Genomic DNA, 17,777 nt, shown 5'->3' on the forward strand with positions numbered 1-17,777 from the left:
AGCAGCTATACTATGAATTTCACTGTACATAATCCATAATAAAATACTTATCTGTTTTAGTTTTTGTTTTTTTTTAATCGTAACTGGATCGACTGAAAAAGATGTGCAAAGACAGGACAAGTTAACCAAACTATGCCATAAGATTTAGACAAGGAAATAACATGACAATGTGTCAAGTATCGGCCAATATGCCATAATGGTCAACCGATACGACATAAGTGTCACCTAAATATTGATTTGATTTAGATTTAAAAAGAAAAAAGACAAAAGAAACTTAAGCAATCACACATCATCGTAGACCACGGAAGAAAAGATGAACTGGTATCACTACCGTAACACATGGTTTCCTCCCCCTTCTTCTCAGAGGTTCTGTCAAATATTAGCAGCTGTCAAAATAGCTACGGGGAATCATCATTAATTACGTTCTAGTGGTTTCTAACAATCTTCACCTCATAGCTTCTGCCTTCTAGAGAGGAAATTGTCAAAATATATAGTTCTGGGGGGTTTCAACAGATTGGACCTGCATTGTTAATTATGTTTAAATTTTGCTCATACTCTTCACCTCAATAATAATTAATAAGGAAAAATAAGAAAAAAAAATTAAATTTACTATTCACCTTCTCGCGGAGCATTACGTTATAACAGTGCTTTTTTTAAAAAATAGTTTTTTTAACTTCCTAACAAGCATAGGAAGAATGTTTTATTTTTATTTTTTAAATATAATTTTAATTTCATCCTTATTTGTTAAGAGACTTAGTTTTATAACTTGTTTTAATTTTAATTTTATGATATTATTATAGTTTTTTAATCTGAGTTGTGAGTTTGACAGATTAATTTGAGTTGTCTCGAGTTTTTTTTTTTAAATTGATTTTTTTTTATTTTCATCATTAAACATTGGGTTAATTGAAAATTGAACTTTATAATTTTATTTTCAATCTCATTCTTTAAAACTAATTAATTGAGAATTGAACTTTATAATTTATTTCAAATTTTTTTTATGGGATTATCCTGACCTCGTGAATAGGGTCGCATGTTTGACAGGTTAACTTGAATTTTTTTTTTGTTTTTTTATTTTTTTTAAATTTTATCGTTTAAACATTGGTTTATTAAGAATTGAGTTTCATAATTTATTTCGATTTATTTTATTTTATATGAAGTCGATTCAAATTATAAATTTAACAAATTAACTCAGAAAGTTATCTTCTAAATATATATCTTTTTTTAAAAAATGATGTATTGAAAAAATTTCTCACATATTTTTTCAGTTTACAAGAGGAATCTCAACTACAACTTTCACTTTCAAGTCCTCGATCGCAAGAACGGACAGCACGATGAATTATCAACTATCAAGAGAACTCGAGCTTGCACTGATTCCTGGACTTCAAATAAAGTTTCAACTTCAATTAGCACAGTTCACTCACCATTTACATCTTGAAGACTTGCAATACGAGGTACAGAAACATCCTATAGAAGTAGTTGAACTTTTGTTGTAGTGGTAGGAAGTGCCATCAGTACTAGCATGCTTGTTAATTCCGCTTTGATTAAAACTATTTAATGTTTCTCTTTCAAGTAATCGAATCTGATAGAAATCTGTCTTTGGATATTGGCTATTTTGAAATTTGTCTCTTGCAATAGCGTGAATAAGGAACTGGACCTGACAGAGGAGAACATGATCAAAATTACAAGATCGAGGATGATAAATTAAAACACAAGGATCTGATTGAAATATAATTAAAGTTACAGGTATAAGACTCTCGAGGCTGAAGCTACTTTAGTTGCGAAGTACTATGCGTGTGGCCAAAATATACAGCATAACGATTTAGACATGATTTACACTTATTTTTTGGCATGGTGATCTTTTCCCTTCTTTTGAATCTGGCCTGGCAATTTTCTTAGCACGAACGAACAAAGAAACGGAGAGCATTATAACACTTCTATCCAACATGATCGAGCTAGCTATTGTAGTACTGGCCTTATAAAGCATTTTTAGTTCACGTATGAGTGAAATTTTTTTTTTTTTAGATTAACATGGATGTTTGGGTCAGCTTGCGTACATTTCGACTAATCTTACGGGTCCTGAAATTAACAACTATGTAAATTTCTATTGACCCTAAGATTTTGTGGAACTCGAGTTAGTAATTTCTGAAAAACAAATTTAAAACTTGATGAATTGATCAACACCTATCAGGATTGAAAAGCACTCTTCTTATAGATATGGTTTTGGAACATATGGACCTCTAAATTGCCGTGGGAAAAAGCACCGATTTTGGCCCTGAGAATTTTCTTCCAAAAAAGTTTAGAAGTCTTGAATTGTTTGAATGGCTCCCATTACGTCAACCGAGAGAAGATATTATTCGGCAAAACCCTTTATTCTGTTTCTATAACATTATGCTATACATGTGGTCCATTTGCTCCAATTGACAACAGTTGTTATATTATTTTTCTGTTAAAATGTCGAGACAGATTTGAAGCCAGATCGACGAACTTGAAGGAAATTTTTGAAGAAAGCTACCAGTTGGAGGACAATGGACAAAATCAGGAAAAAAAAGAGAGGGGTTTTGCTGATTTTTTCCCCCAACGGACAAATACTGCCATACGATAGAGAAGCTGCCGCCTGGAAATTCATGAAAATGATGTTTGGGATAGAGATGTTATTGACTTTTTTTTGATGGGATCTATATAAAAAGTTTTTATTTTTTATTTTTATAAAATGTAATTTATTTTAAAAAGATTGTACTTAAAAAAAAACCAACCATATATCTAGGAAAAAACACACGTATCGAACAAAAGTCAACATTGGGTATCTTTTGGCTTTGCTTTGATGCCTAGACTTCGAAAGGAATATCCTCCGTGAATGAATTAACAATGAATAGATGCCGTGTCAGGACAACGAGAAACAAACATCTTGATGCTATTGCTTGTCTTCTATAATTGGATTGTGGGTTACTGCTTAATAAAAGTACTGGGAGAGTGAGCAGACAAAGGAAATGTCGTGCAAGAAACTCTCGGGCGGCTTCGTGTAAAAACTCGATTGTTTTCTCATTATTTTTAAGGCCGTAACCCATTCGTTCGCAAAACTCGGCCGTTGTAAGTTGAAATGTTCTCTCTCGTTTTTCTTTTTCATACAAATCTTGCTCCACGAAGCAGGAGAAGGGTTAATCAACACCAATCCGACCAAACAGTGTTGATTAATTCGTGTTTTGTATTCGTAGCAGCAGTACTGCGTAATCTACTGCCCGAAAATTTCCCGCCATGCAGCACTGCTATGATATGAGAATTAATACAGAAGAACGATCACGGCATGCCTAATGGCCGGGCCAAGTTCAGTCCACCGTAGCATTCCTAGACTACGCATGCATATTCCATCCATTTAATTTAACGGCGGAACAGCTTGACATAAATCATAACGAAGCTCTAATAGAATCCATGAGATGAGAATTTGGCGAGGAATACTCTTTTAAAAGGTAGATACCTGCATTCCGCAATCAGCACCGTAAATTTGGATCATGCACACGCGCGTGCACGTGGATAGAAAGGCATTGCGGTACTATCGTTTCAAAATGTAAAATATGGATTATAGAATTAAAAAAAATAATCTTGATATTTATAAAATATTGTTTTGAGATAATAGTTGAACAATGATCATTACATGAAGTGCTGTCTTCTGAATTTTGCTAAAAAAATGGCAAATAATTGTTAGGGTATTGTAGGGAATATTATACTTAATCATGAACCTGTTTGAAAATTTAATTTATTGATTCATAAACTATACATAAAAGTGAGAATCTCGATTGACTATTATACTTTTAATATGATATGAATATTATAACATATCTCCAGTACTGATGTGTAAATCCTACCTCAACTCTAATTAAGGGAAAAAACTATCATTGAAGAAATTAAAAAAAAAAAACCAAGAAATAGGTCAATCTTGTTATTCTGTTATTTTTATATTTTCTAACCACGTAACCCAAAAAAGCATCAACAATATTAAAATCTAAAAGTGAACATCAAAGTTTAATATATTATTAAAACAGCGATTTTTTTTTTATTTCTCTTGATACATTTTTATAATTTTAAAATGATTGATTTAAATAAATGTTTGTAAACTTTTTATTTATGCTTTTACTATTAAGATCCATTCACATCATATATATGCTTTTAGTACAATTAAAATTTATCTATTTTTAAAAAAATCAAACAATATAAATTAATTACATACTATTAAGTTTCATATAAAACTATTTAGATTAAATAATCCAAGTTAATATATTAGAGATTATAATTATAAAAAAAAATACTATAAAACAGTTGAATAATACACATTCAAAACAAGTGCTAAAAGTTATTTAAAAAAAAATCATGATACTACTCATTGCTCGTTTAGCTTGTAAAATATTATAGTTTTTCCGAATTTAATTTTCGTGCTAATAAAAGGGTAAAATGAACCCTCTTGTTCTTAAAAATATACACGTCAAAAATATGAGATTCTTATATGAATTCCGAAAAGAAACACGCTTCTCCTTGCATATGAAAAAAAAAAGGGAAAATACAAATATAAAGTATAAACCCATATAAAAGGAGAAAAAAAAATTTCCCCATATTTTCACAATGCTGGAAAAGCCTCTAGTCCACGTGTCTCAAACTTGGAAACTCGATACGGACAAATCTAAGAATACTTTAGTTGTCCAGATCCTATTTTAGTTGTATACTGGTTGATAATATGATGGTAACCGAAGATCACTGATGATTAATATAATGGTTGATAATATAATAATTATGAGATATTTATATAAATATTAATTTTAAAATTTATAAAATTAATCAAAATATATATAAGCTACGAGAAGATTCACATTTAAAAAAAATCACCGCCTCGAATTTTGAACCGAGACAACGACAAAATCAGCCTTGCCATCCGGCAAAACCAATCCAGCCCGCCATTAGAATACTCCACTCCTCCAATCCTTCTTTCTTGCATTCTCACCTCCCCCCCCCCCCCCCTTTTCTGTTATAAAACCAATAAAATAATATCTTCACCACAACTAAAAAGAAAATGGAAATTAAACCAGGTTTATCAGCTATAGTCACTGGCGGTGCCTCTGGAATCGGTATTTTCTTTTTCGCGTTTGTGATTATCCAGCTTAAGATCAATCACTGAAACTGCCCTTTTTTCTTCTTAATCAATCAACTTCTGCTAGTAAAATCAGCTTCACTTTATCTGAATATCCTCGATTCAGCGAAGCTCAGTTTTTCATTTTATGATATTTAATCTGTTAGTTTTTTATGATCTGTCTATATATAGGGAGAGCGCTTAGTTTAGCTCTTGGAGAGAAGGGGATATTCGTGACTGTTATTGATTTCTCTGAAGAAAAAGGAAAGGAAGTTGCGTCACTTGTCGAGAAAGAGAATGCCAAATTCCATCCCAATTTGGGATTTCCGTCTGCTCTTTTTATTAGATGCGATGTATCAAAATCAAGTAAGTTTATTCATAATTATCATTTTGGATTTAAATTTAAACTTTGATTGCATATAAGGTCGTGCCATTGTGATGGTTATGTTGATTTTTTATTTTTTATTTTTTTGGTGATGTGAATAGGAGATTTAGCTGCTGCTTTTGAGAAGCATGTGGCAACATATGGAGGGATGGATATTTGTATTAATGGTGCTGGAATCAGTAATCCCATACCATTTTATGAAGATAAAACAGACGGTACTCATTCGTGGAAGCATACTGTTAATGTGAACTTGCTTGCAGTAATTGATTGTACTCACCTTGCGGTAATCTTACTTGAGCTTATCATTTTTCATTTGTTTCTCCATGAAAATATCTGGTTACTGAATAATTATTACCTGCAATTTCTGGACAGATAAACAGTATGCTAGCTGCGCAGAAGCCTGGAGTTATTATAAATTTGGGATCTGCTTCTGGTCTTTATCCAATGTATAATGATCCTATCTACGCTGGCTCTAAAGGTCTGGTGATTTCCATTCCATCAACTTTGTGTTGATCACTGCGTACTTTTTTATCCTAATCAATGAATAATCCAGACAAGTGTATGAATTTCCATCTCAAATACTCCGATGCTCATAAGATTTGTTTCTCAGGTGGTGTTGTTATGTTCACTAGATCACTTGTTCCGTATAAACGCCGGGGTATACGCATCAATGTGCTTTGCCCTGAGGTGAGGCTATAACATCGAAGCTTGTGTAGTTCTACTAGTTATTTACTCATTTTTTTTCTTTTCACTGGTTTGGTTGGAATTCTTTCTTTCTTTTTTCTAAAAGTGTATAAGGGAATAACGTTTTCCTATCTGTTTCCCTTTTCCTTCAATAAGACTTATCATGATAAACAAAAAAATCCCATAGTCTCATAAGTAAATATAGAAGTTAAATTTATCATATAATAGCTTAGGCTTCTGTGTACTATGGTCATCACTTCATGCTATCTGCAGACCTTTTTGAATGGAAGTTAAACTGGCAATTATAGCATCAGCTCATCTCTGTTATTCTTCTTGGAATAGTGTCACAATCAGGATTATATATTTCTGTTCCTGATTTATGTCGATAAATCTATTTCTATGAAACCAATTGTCTCCCTTCTTTTCTTCCCAGTCCATCTTTAAGAACTTTTAACTAAACATCGATTCAAATTGTGGCATTTTATTTTTTTGTATGAATATACAAGCACACAGTGGGTGTACTTCTTACTGTGGATAGTTATTTTATTTGTTGGAAAATCCGATGCAGTTTGTCAAAACAGAGATGGGAGAGAAAATCGATTCTAAATTTATTGACATGATGGGAGGCTTTGTTCCTATGAAAATGGTTGTCAAAGGTATAGTATAATATTTCTTCCAAATAATTAACTATTAGTTTATTAGTTCAGAAATCTTTAATGATGCCTGTATTGGTTTGCTACTCCTGTACTTGTGAAACATTTCTCCAATCTCTTGTAAAAGTTCCTGAAGATTATTTAGTTGTTTTTAATTCCCCCCTGTATCACTACTTCCCTATTGACTGCTTGCTATATACTACATGTCAGAAAGAATTTTTAACAATACACGATATCAGTTGTCACTGAACCTAGTTCTTTTTCCTGACACTAGCTTCTGATATCAGTTGTCACTGAAACTCTCTCTCTCTCTCCCTCTCTAAAGAAAAATTCTGAAACTCCAATGTTTCTGCCTTTTAAGGTGCTTTTGAGCTTATCAGTGATGAGAGTAAAGCTGGTTCTTGCCTATGGATTACAAATCGTAGAGGCATGGAGTATTGGCCCACTCCCATGGAAGAAGCAAAATACTTGGCGCGTTCTTCAAATTCCAAAAGAAGAGTGTCATACCAAGCCCCAGTGAACCTTCAACTTCCTCTGAGTTATGAGAAACTGTGAGTGAAGTTATGTCAAACTTATAACTTCAACTTTTTTTAATGGTTTCTGTTTATTAGACTTCAATTCAATGTTAATTCACATTCGTTAAATACTCTGCTAGATTTATCTTCATCAAGATAGGATGCCACCCTTCCATCCAAAAATTGCCTTTTTCTTTATAATTCTTTTTTCCACATGTTTAAAGGTCCAAAATTATTGCATGGACACTCCTTTCTATTCCTTTCTCAGCTTACTGATTTATTTCAAAAATAGCGTGCGAGTAGTAAAATCACTAACCAATGGAAACAAAGTCAAGGTGGAAGACTGCTAAAAATAGCTGTATAAATTATTGGTATGTATAATGGATAAGTAAATGATATATAGACACTTTTTCTTTACCAATTATACATGCTTAGCCACTTGGTTCATGGAAAAGTTTGGAATTGGTTTCATGGCAAGTTCTTAAAGATACTACCATCTCTGTAAGGTGCTTACCTTGTGAATTTGAGAAATATAAGCCTCATGCCTTTTTGGTTTTCTTTAATTACCTTGTTCTATCTCACAGAAGAGAGCATGCATGTAATTTTTTTTATCAATCTGTTTGTCAATTACTTTATCATGAACATTTCACAGGGCAAGTATCTGCCAATTAGTTAGTGACAGTGACCAATACATTTTTTTTCCTGTTCAGAGTTGTTCAGACCTTGAGCCATAATTTTCGCAATGCTACCCGCATAGTGCGCGTACCATTGAGATTACCCATTGGATCACATCAAGTTCTTGTGAAAGTCATTTATGCTGGTGTAAATGCTAGTGATGTAAGTTCACGATTCCCAAAAGAATTTACTTTAATTTACATTTTCTTTTTTGCTCATTGATTGTTGTTTCCAGACTTTAACCTGTTGTTAAAAAAAGATGAACTGTTTGGTTCACTGTGTAACCAGTTACGAGCTGCAGCAACAACACTATTGTTTGACTTTTATTTAGATCTTCTAGGATGGTATCGAATTCATGAGATGACCGATCATAAATATAACTTTTGTTGAAGCAGATTACAATTCTGCCCATACTGGCTAGGTGTGTTAAATTATTTGCTATTTTCTTCACTTCAGAGAGGATTTGATAAGAGAAAACAGCTAATTCACAGAACAGAGACCACTTTATAAAAAAAGAATGTGAAGGCTGTGAAAAATGCTGGAGAAAGAAACACTCATGTTGTCAAGTCATTTGTTTTGCCCCCTTTTGGTTACAATTGACACCAGCATTGATGATCCATCCATCTCGACATATGATTATGCAATTCTATCTGTGTGCAAAAACACTTGTGCATTGAATACCTAAACAAAGACTTGCGATGAACTTTTGAGCAGGTGAACTTCAGCTCAGGTCGTTATTTCTCTGGCAAGAACCAAGACCTTACCTCCAGTCTTCCATTTGATGTTGGTTTTGAGGTGCGTATTAAAATCCCATTAAGACAATCTTGATCATGAGGCTACTAATTATAATATTTTTCAGACTGTTAGTATTTATGGTTTCTACCTGACTTTTAATGTCGTTTGTTTCCAGGCAGTGGGAATAATTGCAGCAGTGGGGGAATCTGTCACTGACTTGAAAGTTGGCACTCCTGCTGCACTCATGACTTTTGGGAGTTATACTGAATTCACAGTGGTATTAAGTCCCGAACAGAATTGTTTCAATGTTTGGCAATTAGCAAGACTTGCTTCATTATCTACATCATAAATGGGTTTATAGATAAAAAAAGAAGAAGGGATTGTTGGATGTATAAATGTTGATTTTGTGAATATGCAAGTGTTAAGCTTTTAACTGCTTTTGTACTCAATTTAGGTTCCAGCAAAACATATCCTTCCCGTACCTAGACCAGATCCTGAAGTTGTTGCCTTGCTGACTTCAGGGATGACTGCATCAATTGCTCTTGAAAAGGTCGTGCTTCTTTCACATGTTAATTCTGGCCAATTACCTGGCTTCCTTTTGTATTAATTTATATTTTGTTTGGTGTTATTACTCATCGGAAATGTCTCACTATTTTCTAGAATATATCTAATAATAATCTGCGCAATGATTTGGGTTGTTTCCTTTGACAATATTTTTCTCTGGTTGAACTTCTAGTGTGGACAAATGAAATCTGGAGAAGCAGTTGTTGTGACTGCTGCTGCAGGAGGGACTGGTCAATTTGCTGTCCAGGTTTAATTTTTTTCATATATGAATGGTCTTCAATTCTTCATCCATAAAGTAGACAGTGCTGAATGTGATTTAGGCTGTGTCTAATGCTTTCATATTTTTTATTTCAATTTATTTTATATTCCAACAGCATATCAATTACTTGGAATAGAAAAACAGATTATATGTTTGAGTTGTGAAAAATCGTATAGATTCAATCCTTGTTGTGAACAGGAAGAACAATTCTAATTCTATGATTGTAGCTAAAATACCCTTTTCTAGAATATCATTTGGAAAAATTTCCACTTGTTTTTAAAGATCATATGTTGGAGAATTAGCAGTATAGAGTATAAAGGAAAGTTTGTGCTGTTCCTTTCAGAACAGAGGTCACTGAGGTTTGAACATCTTTAGGTTTTTATCATAGGAATATAATTCTTCCACCTGAAAGACCCACAACGTTCAATTACAAAAGTACCACAAATGATGTTTTATATTAACTAACATGTCGTAAAAACCAAATATACTGTTGATAATCATCCAACAAAAACGGAGAGGAGTTTAGGATTGATTTGTAAAGACCACATGAAAAATGGATATTACAACAACAAGAGAGAACTGCAACGGTATTCTCCTTATACTATGCATTTTGGAACAATACTTGAACTTTTAGTGTGTCTCTATAAGATAGAGGTGGACAGATATGCAAACTATGATGGCATTCATAAATATTGGAAAATAAGCTATATATTTTGTATGTTTTCTTTTACCCATATATTTCTTCTTCTTGGTGGGTAGTTTAACATTCAGTTCTCATTTAAGTTTTTCCATGTTCAAAGGACTTTCCTTCTTTGCCGAATCATTGATCTCCATCTTCACATGGGCAATGGTTAAATGTTGTGAATACTTAACTTGCAGCTAGCAAAATTGGCTGGAAATACAGTTGTTGCAACTTGTGGAGGTAACGAAAAGGCAATTCTTTTAAAACAACTGGGAGTTGATCGAGTCATAGATTATAAAGCTGAAGATATTAAAACGGTATGTATGTGTGATTTTATGCCACACAATGAATTACTGATTCATCAAATAGGGCTGCCTGATATCCCCGCTCCTTCCTACCTCCTCCCAACAAACACAGTAGTCTTATCAAAATTGTGCAGAATTGAGCCCATGCATGTGGACTTGCTTAAGAATAAGAAAGAGTTAAATCACATGGAATAAGGTCTGATCATATTTATGGGGATTCCGTAAATATTCTAGTCCAAAAAAAAGAGAGTTCCAAACAATTGGGATTTTATAGGAGATTGGATGCAGTTGCTGGCACACTGTTTAAGTTGGAAATTTAAAACATCTCTAAGAAATATGATCCTATTTTGCATAAAAAATTTAGAGCCAATACTGAAGAATTTTTATTTAGTTGTGTTTCTCTTGCACAAATATGGAACAAAGCTGTTGTGAGCTTGTAATAAGTGAGCTATATTATTAAATGTGCAAAAGGCCTTCACTATTGCCAAGTAAATCTCACACTTGTATAGGAGATTATGGGATCTGAGTATAGAAATTTCATGAATCGTGCAATTAAATTCTTTTGATTGCTGTGCTTTGAGGAATTTTATGACTCAATTCTGCCAGGTTCTAAAAAAGGAGTTTCCAAAAGGTATTGACATCATCTATGAATCTGTTGGTGGTGACATGTTTGATTTATGCTTGAATGCTTTGGCGATGCACGGACGACTCATTGTGATCGGAATGATTTCTCAGGTTGCTTTTCTTGACAAGCGTCTCAATTGATTGTATTTTAAATTTTATTTTTCCTTTTTCTCATTTTTAAATTACAAAAAAATTACTGTATCTAGTTTTATCACAAACTTTAAAATTACTTGAATGTTGTTTGCACACCACCTTGGTGTACCTTTTGTGAAGCCAAACTACTTTACTTTAGCCAGCGATGCTCATGTTTACAGAGCTGGGAGAAAAACTTGTGTTTGTTCTTACCTTATCAACATGAAAAATAACTTGTGTAAAATGAAATTCATCATCATCTCAATGGAAGTTGATGGACAGACTCAATGCTATTTCGAATTTATGCGGTCAACATAATCATGTCAATTCCCATTCCTCACTTCATGTTAGATTTCTTATATTCCAAATTGAATAATCATATGGTTAAATTTATGAGGTTGTCCTTGAGCATACTACATTACATGTGTCTGGTATTGATGTGCAATTGACAATTTGCAATATCTTTTGCCTTAATTGACGTTGTAAATTATACATTGTCCATAAGCTGATTCATTCCTTTTTTTTTTTTTTCCAGTATCAAGGAGAGCATGGATGGACACCAGCTAATTATACAGGACTCTGTGAGAAGATTTTAGCAAGAAGTCAAACTGTGGTATGTAGCTGCTAGACTATGAATGTGGTGTCATCACACACTTCCATATCATTTTATGAATCTAAAGTTCATTATTTTACTTATTTTACATTCTAACTTTCATATTTCGTGGAATATTTTGATGTCCTTACTCAGTTGAGTAGTGATTATTCAACATGATTTTGTTTCTTGTATGCGTTGCAAGAACATCTTGCTTTTTAAATGTTGTAATTCCATTACTAGGCCAGTTAGCATTACCACCTGCCCATGTTCACTAACTTAATATACTTTTCAAGTGAATACTAATCTTGATGATAATGTTCAAACATGAAAACTCTAAAAATTACCCAAGCTCAACTGCTACAACTAAAATGTTCTGTATGTCAAGGTTAAAGGGTTAGAGTTGTTGTTTTCGAACTAATTTCACAACCCATCTTTGTGGAATATACTAGCTTGTAGTAAGCTCCTATAAGTAAGCACATTGCTTGCTTCTACATATCTGAATGCACCCAATTATTTTCTTCCCTTATGATGCGTAGAGTTTTTGTGCATCTTGATTTGCCTTGGCTTTTGCCAATGGAAGCATGGATGTACCACATAGCGTATTCTGCCTTCTTAGGATATGGAAAAGATATATGAACCTTGTACTTTTCGCTAGAACTGAATGATCATCAGCAATCAAGTGGAGCATTATATAAACTATCTTGGACGAGATAAAAATACTGGCCGCCTTTGATTCCTTTTTGTGGATTACAGGCTGGTTTTTTCCTTCTACAACATACTCACTTGTGGGCACAACATCTAGACAGACTATATAACATGTTCGCTTCTGGAAAGCTCAAGGTAATTCTTTCTTTTGGTTCTATTATTTCAAAGACTTTTCTGTTCTTTTTTCAAACTACGATAGCTGTATGAGGCTATATTTTAAATTGCTTTGTTGGCCCCCTATTTCAAGCTCACCTCCTACCTTTCCTCTTTCTATCATTGAGATGAATAAAGGTGATAATTTTTTTCCTTCGCACTCACTGGTTTTCTCTTCCATTGCACATGCTGATTTCTTTGAATTGAACGAATTGCGTTCTTCTACTGCCTTTTATGCATGGCCAAAACTAAATAGACTTTGTGTATTGTTTTGCGGAGTTTTGCAAATTCATCACATCCTTTTAGTTTGGATGCAGCCTAGAAGCTTAAGTATTGACTAATAATTGTGAGTGAAGTAGGAAGTATTAGATTAAAGCCATGCAAGAGGAAGTGAAGGGAGTTCTCCTCCAATTAAAATGGAACCTGTTTACGATGTTAATATAATTGGCAAACACTGTCTCGTACACTTGAACTCATGAGATTGAACTGATTTTATTCAATTGTAACAGGTTGTGTTAGACCAAAAAAGATTTGACGGCGTCCATTCTGTTGCGGATGCTGTTGAGTACCTTCATTCGGGTAAAAGTGTTGGCAAGGTGTGCAGGATGCTGACTTTATTATGCTCCAGTTCATTTTATTTATGTTTTTCCTTTTTAAAGGTCATGATCACAAGATGGCTCAATTCTTTACAACATATATTTTACAGGTTGTCGTCTGCATCGATCCAAGCTTCAGTGAACAAAAGTCAAAATTATGAGCATTTGCTGTGAAATTACCTCTGAGATCGAGCACACAGACCTCAGTTTCTGAGTATAATTAGAGCATTGGTATCTGTCATGCGGATCAGTGGACATGACAAGAAATTGAAGGGTCTTTCTGTTGAGTTCTGTCAAATAAACCACAATAACGAAACCTTTTACCAAGGTTTGAGTTTCAACAGTTTCACCAGTTTCACCGTTTTTTTAATGCAAATGGATTTTTTTTTGTTACGTTAATGCAATGGATTTTAATTACTCACCAAGATTATGTATGAAATGAAAAATTGAGCTGATTGATTCAAATGATTCTAGTTTTTGCTGGAGGCACAATATTAGTTCAGTAGCCAGTGCACTCATGGCCTCACAGCCCTTCTATTCGCAACATTCTTTGGGGTTTTATCCGTGCTGTTTTTGGCTATTGTTCATTCTCCATTTTCTTTCATTCTTCTAAGAAAAAAATTCAAAGGAAAAACTACTTAATGCCTTCATCGTGGTGGATGTTTTCAATGGTTTTGAATTCTAAGCTTAAAGAATTTTGCTTGCTTCATTTAGTTCATGCTAGTCTCACAACCCACACTGATTAAGACATCTCTGAAAAAATTCCTTGGGCACTGCCATTGCAACGACAAGATTTTATCGAGACAGACAAGAAGTGAGATAGTCGACTTTCATTAAACATAACCTAAAATAATCACGAAGCAAGCAATGATATTACAAGTGCAGTTCTTCACCACTGTTTCTATGCTACAAAATGATAACGATCTGCTTGCCTTTCGACTCCATGATGGCTCGTTACAGGATCAAAAACCAAAATGTCAGTTGTCCATTATAGATTAGCTCCTACGCTGAAACCAAAGGAACTTGCTGCTGCCCAGCTATAGCGAACACTACTTTTTGCCTGTCAAAAAGCAATAATACAAGACATGAACCTTGTAAATTGATTTTCATCCAAATATGTGTGATCTATTGATTTTGTGGCGGGGCATTCAATTTTCTATTTCTGGTATGTGTTCGAAGAAATGAGTCCGGAGGAACATCCGATTTAGATGCCACAGTGAAGGGGTGTATTGGACTATTGGTGGTGGCATCCATCTCAAAACTGCTCCATGTTGAAATTGGGTTGCCCCCTCCCCAAATGGGTTATCTAAAGACTTGCTTTTACTAAAGGTTTTGAAGGGCTGAATAGCAGTACTTACTTGCTCTGATTCGTTTGGAGTATCTCCTATTCAAATCTGTGGCATCTGAAACCTTGCCATTTTCTTCACTTTTTCCCTCGTCTTCCTTGTCCTCCGTGTTATCCTTGACTTCATCGTCTTTCGTGTTTTCCTGATCTTCATTGTCTTCTGAATCATATGCCCTTACAATGTACACCTGGTAAAAAAAAGTAGTAATTGAGGGGGTTGATATTCATAGAAAACAACAACGGCTCACCAACATAACTGCAGCAGAAAACATAGACAGTTCTGAATTTACAATTAACACTCTGTTAAAACATCACTCAGATAGGCAGGCTGATCCTTCTTCGCTCAAATGGGACAGTACTTGCATACAATTTGCAGCTCAGCATGTAGCTTGCATCATTAAAATTGCATCCTCCAGCCAATTTTGCATTGGGCCAGAAAACAAAATATCCTTATTGACAGAAATGTAATGGAGGTCCATCACACGGCAACGAAGAATGTCTGTGCCTAATATTGTTAAATAAATCAAGTACAAGTTTTAAGGGTGAGAAGGCGCACCTTAAATTTAGTAGGGCTGACAAGCTGGAATACCAATGCATCTCCGTCAACTAGATCATGGTCAATAGCAAAACCTCTCCATCCCCCACTAAGACCAGTTTTTCCAGCCAGGTATTTCGTTTCAGATTCATCTCCATTTTCATCTTCCAAAGTGATCATTTCATCATAATGGGGAAGGTGAGCCTTACAGAAGGGGACCGGCAGACCCTATTGATAACATTGAAATCACAGTTATTGACACAGAAATTTCATGAACCATCTTTTGTAGAAAAAAATTAATCATACAAATATTGATGATCAGCTTGAGTATACAAATTACTACTTGGAGGACAGTAAAATCTTGCGTGTACATGGTACATAAAAAGGGACATAATTACTAAAAACCGGAAACTTTTTAGTTCGGGGATTAGCTTTGTAAACTGCCCATTTTTTAATAAAAACCAAGTCAACCTCTCTCTCTCTCTCTCTAGAGCTATAAATTAATTAGATAGACCGTGGACTCTTACCAGCCAAAACCCTCCAGTGACATGTGATTGGAGCATAGGTTTTACAAAACTTGGGAAATCAGCTCCCAAACTTGACTGAATTTGATCTGCCCTATGAATTGCATATATCCTTACTTCATCAGAAGCATAAACTCTATTCAAGAGATCCCTCCTTTGATAGCTCCTATAATACAAGTGCCACTCACAAAACACACAAGACAAGTTACAAAACACCCAACAAAATGTTAAAGTACTCAAAATCTTTCTCTTTTTTTTAAGAAAAAAAGGTCCAAGTATAAAACCTTCTGGGTCTCGCCAAAGGTTCAATTGGAACCTGCCAGAAATAAAAAGTTACTTGCTTTCAATAAATTAATCACTATATATCAGCCCAAAAATCAATCTTGGCATTTCAGAGGTCTAAACTTTAATATAAAAAATAAAGCTGTCATCGTTGCAAAAACCAGAGCTTACTTCTTTATAGCTAACGGGAGGCTTGTCTGCAACCCGGTTCGACCTTCTAACAGGAGTCGAGGCCACTGGTGACCTAGAAATTCTGGGCTTCGCTTTCTTCACCTGTTTATTTAATTACCACACAATCTCTCCATAAACATACTACAAAAAAAAAAACCATTAAACAAAAAAAATACTCGAGTAAAAGCATTTACTGTGTGTACTCACTGGAGATGGCTTGGAAAGGAGACTTTGAGAGAGCTTTGTGAGGTTGAGCTCTTCCATTCTCTTCTTGTTCTCCTCCATCCTCTTTTGCCTGGTTTCTTCGTACGTTTGTTTTGATTTCATCATTTTTTGTTAGAAAGATGAACTCTTTCCCCCCTTTAATTAGAGTGAAAAAAAAAAGGACTTGAAATGAAAAGTTGAGGAGAAAGTAAACTATTGAGTATTGAGTATCGATTTTTTTTCCTAATAGTATTATCTGTCGGCCTCTCTCTGTGTATGGAAGGACAGTGGTGGAGTGGTGAGTTGTAAGAGTGAGCGCCTTGTTTAGTAGCGTTTGAATTCAAAACCTGGTTCGTGTCATCAACTCTATATTTTGGGTTTTCATTCTTATTTTTTTGAGAAGTGTGCCTCTTTGGGCATTTACATTTGCCATGTGGATTGTAGAGTTTTTTTTCGTTTATGATTAAAAGAGTTTTTTTTCTATCGATATCTGAGTTGAATTTCTTAATATTTATATCTTAATTATTATTTATCAGTTAATAAATTAAAATATTTATAAATTATTCATTAAATTTCAGATATATGATAAATATCTATTATCTATTATTTATTTATTAATCAATAAAAAATAATATATATATCTTTGAAGTAAATATAGTATAATAAATAATAAATACTATTTATATACATGTATTTTATATTAGTATTAAGATATGAATATATCATATTGTATTAAAAAAGTTTAAATATTTTATAAATATATTTATATAATATAAATATATATTTTTTGAGTTAGGTTTGGACGAGTTTTAGATCAGGTTTAATAATATCTATACTCTACCTATTATTTATTAGATTTAAAAAATACTAACTCATCCAAATCAGGTCTAAATTATCTTCTTTATTATTGAGCTAACTTTTATAGAAAATTAGTTTTTTTAATTAGATTTTAAATATATCATTCATATTACAAATAATATATCTATAAAAAAATTATTTCTCATAGTTATTTGAATAGAAAATAATAACTGAAAAAACAAATTCATTTACTATCTAAATGAATACCTTAATAATATGACTAATATACTAATAAAATTAAAATACAAAAATGTGTTCTGGTTCATTTTTTAACGGGCAAATCATTTTTTTTAATTTAATTGATTTGACCACATGAAAATATTATGACGCTCTCTCTTATTAGTAATTTTGATTTATAGATGAGCCACTACTTTTTTTTTTAAGGATATTATTCTTGTCGGAAAAAGTTTGAATTTTTCGGAAATCATGTTTCTAAATTTCTTTTGTTTGTTTTTTATTTTAAAATACACTAATATTAAAAAT

General features: G+C 33.4%; 2 protein-coding genes across 2 annotated transcripts; one reads left to right on the forward strand and one right to left on the reverse strand.

Moving 5' to 3' along the window:
* Window positions 1-4,901: 4,901 nt before the first annotated feature.
* On the forward strand, window positions 4,902-13,867 carry LOC7490029 (uncharacterized). Its single transcript, XM_002313809.4, has 18 exons — window positions 4,902-5,111; window positions 5,306-5,479; window positions 5,600-5,781; window positions 5,871-5,976; window positions 6,109-6,185; window positions 6,751-6,838; window positions 7,197-7,386; window positions 8,061-8,187; window positions 8,740-8,820; window positions 8,936-9,037; window positions 9,215-9,310; window positions 9,497-9,571; window positions 10,463-10,582; window positions 11,177-11,305; window positions 11,862-11,939; window positions 12,675-12,761; window positions 13,289-13,375; window positions 13,486-13,867. Exons 1-18 carry the CDS (start codon window positions 5,057-5,059, stop codon window positions 13,534-13,536), a joined length of 1,905 nt encoding a protein of 634 aa, XP_002313845.4. The 5' UTR covers window positions 4,902-5,056; the 3' UTR covers window positions 13,537-13,867.
* A 262-nt stretch (window positions 13,868-14,129) lies between these two features.
* On the reverse strand, window positions 14,130-16,805 carry LOC7490028 (B3 domain-containing protein At3g19184). The gene is made up of 7 exons (XM_002313076.4): window positions 16,440-16,805; window positions 16,233-16,334; window positions 16,064-16,095; window positions 15,783-15,945; window positions 15,277-15,483; window positions 14,734-14,908; window positions 14,130-14,435 (listed from the first exon to the last, which is right to left on the reverse strand). Exons 1-7 carry the CDS (start codon window positions 16,560-16,562, stop codon window positions 14,425-14,427), a joined length of 813 nt encoding a protein of 270 aa, XP_002313112.2. The 5' UTR covers window positions 16,563-16,805; the 3' UTR covers window positions 14,130-14,424.
* Window positions 16,806-17,777: the final 972 nt, after the last annotated feature.

This window comes from Populus trichocarpa, chromosome 9, assembly GCF_000002775.5.
Source record: "Populus trichocarpa isolate Nisqually-1 chromosome 9, P.trichocarpa_v4.1, whole genome shotgun sequence".
Taxonomy (NCBI): domain Eukaryota; kingdom Viridiplantae; phylum Streptophyta; class Magnoliopsida; order Malpighiales; family Salicaceae; genus Populus; species Populus trichocarpa.

What these genes read in the sequence shown, in the direction of transcription:
- LOC7490029 (XM_002313809.4), top strand. Translation starts at nt 5,057, where the DNA reads ATGGAAATTAAACCAGGTTTATCAGCTATAGTCACTGGCGGTGCCTCT. An exon ending in TTGATTGTACTCACCTTGCG is followed by an intron (nt 5,782 to 5,870) that starts GTAATCTTACTT and finishes ATTTCTGGACAG; the next exon opens with ATAAACAGTATGCTAGCTGC. An exon ending in CTGGTGTAAATGCTAGTGAT is followed by an intron (nt 8,188 to 8,739) that starts GTAAGTTCACGA and finishes ACTTTTGAGCAG; the next exon opens with GTGAACTTCAGCTCAGGTCG.
- LOC7490028 (XM_002313076.4), bottom strand. Translation starts at nt 16,562, where the DNA reads ATGATGAAATCAAAACAAACGTACGAAGAAACCAGGCAAAAGAGGATG. An exon ending in CTCCCGTTAGCTATAAAGAA is followed by an intron (nt 16,096 to 16,232) that starts GTAAGCTCTGGT and finishes TATTTCTGGCAG; the next exon opens with GTTCCAATTGAACCTTTGGC. An exon ending in TCAGCCCTACTAAATTTAAG is followed by an intron (nt 14,909 to 15,276) that starts GTGCGCCTTCTC and finishes TTTTTTTACCAG; the next exon opens with GTGTACATTGTAAGGGCATA.